General features: G+C 40.1%; 1 protein-coding gene across 1 annotated transcript; it reads left to right on the plus strand.

Moving 5' to 3' along the window:
- Positions 1–552: 552 nt before the first annotated feature.
- LOC109214168 (alpha-mannosidase I MNS4-like) lies at positions 553–892 on the plus strand. The gene is made up of 2 exons (XM_019378059.1): positions 553–668; positions 756–892. The coding sequence occupies exons 1-2, from the start codon at positions 558–560 to the stop codon at positions 867–869; spliced, it is 225 nt and encodes a 74-aa protein (XP_019233604.1). The 5' UTR covers positions 553–557; the 3' UTR covers positions 870–892.
- The last annotated feature ends 28 nt before the right edge of the window (positions 893–920 follow it).

A 920-nucleotide genomic window follows, 5' to 3' on the forward strand; every position in this document is an offset into this window, starting at 1 on the left:
CTTGTAGATAATTGCGCAAAACATGAGATACAATCGTTCGTGGATTGCTATGCTGGGTACCACCAAATTCTAATGGATAAGGATGATGCAGAAAAGACCGCTTTCACCACGCTATGGGGTACTTATTGTTACAGGGTCATGCCGTTCGGTTTAAAGAATGCAGGGGCAACTTACATGAGGGCCATGACCACCATCTAACATGACATGATGCACAAAGAGATTGAAGTATATGTCGATGATGTCATCATAAAATCAAAGACACAAGCTGATCACGTGTGTGATTTGAAAAAGTTCTTCGAACGGTTTCGAAGGTATGACCTTAAGCTTAATCCAGCCAAGTGTGCATTTGGGGTTCCGTCTGGGAAACTCCTCGGTTTTATAGTCAGCCGGAGAGTCATCGAATTGGATCCATCTAAGATAAAGTCCATTCGAGATCTGCCACCCCCGAAGAACAAAAAGGAAGTCATTTTCTTCTGCTTTGCCTTCCCTTCCAATTTCGAACTTTATAATGTGGTTGAAAAAATAGTGATATTTTCATTCCTTTTTAGGTGCGTGAGATGTTCTACCATGCATTTAACGGATATATGGATCATGCTTTTCCACGTGATGAGTTAAGGCCTTTATCTTGTGGAGGAGAAGACACACTTGGTGGCTATGCCTTAACATTGGTAAGAAGACACTTTCTTGCTGGACTGGACAAACTAATTTTCTTGGTAAACATATACTTAATGTTCCTAACATGTGCATTTTCACAGATTGACTCATTGGACACCTTGGCTTTGCTTGGTGACAGAGAGCGGTTTACTTCTTCTGTTGAATGGATTGGTAAAAATCTTCAGTTTGATATTGTGAGTATGGCATTTGTATGAAACTGAATGAATATTGGAGCGAATATTTTACTCTTCAAAAAGTCATTGCCT

Source organism: Nicotiana attenuata, unplaced genomic scaffold (genome assembly GCF_001879085.1).
Source record: "Nicotiana attenuata strain UT unplaced genomic scaffold, NIATTr2, whole genome shotgun sequence".
Classification (NCBI taxonomy): Eukaryota; Viridiplantae; Streptophyta; class Magnoliopsida; order Solanales; family Solanaceae; genus Nicotiana; species Nicotiana attenuata.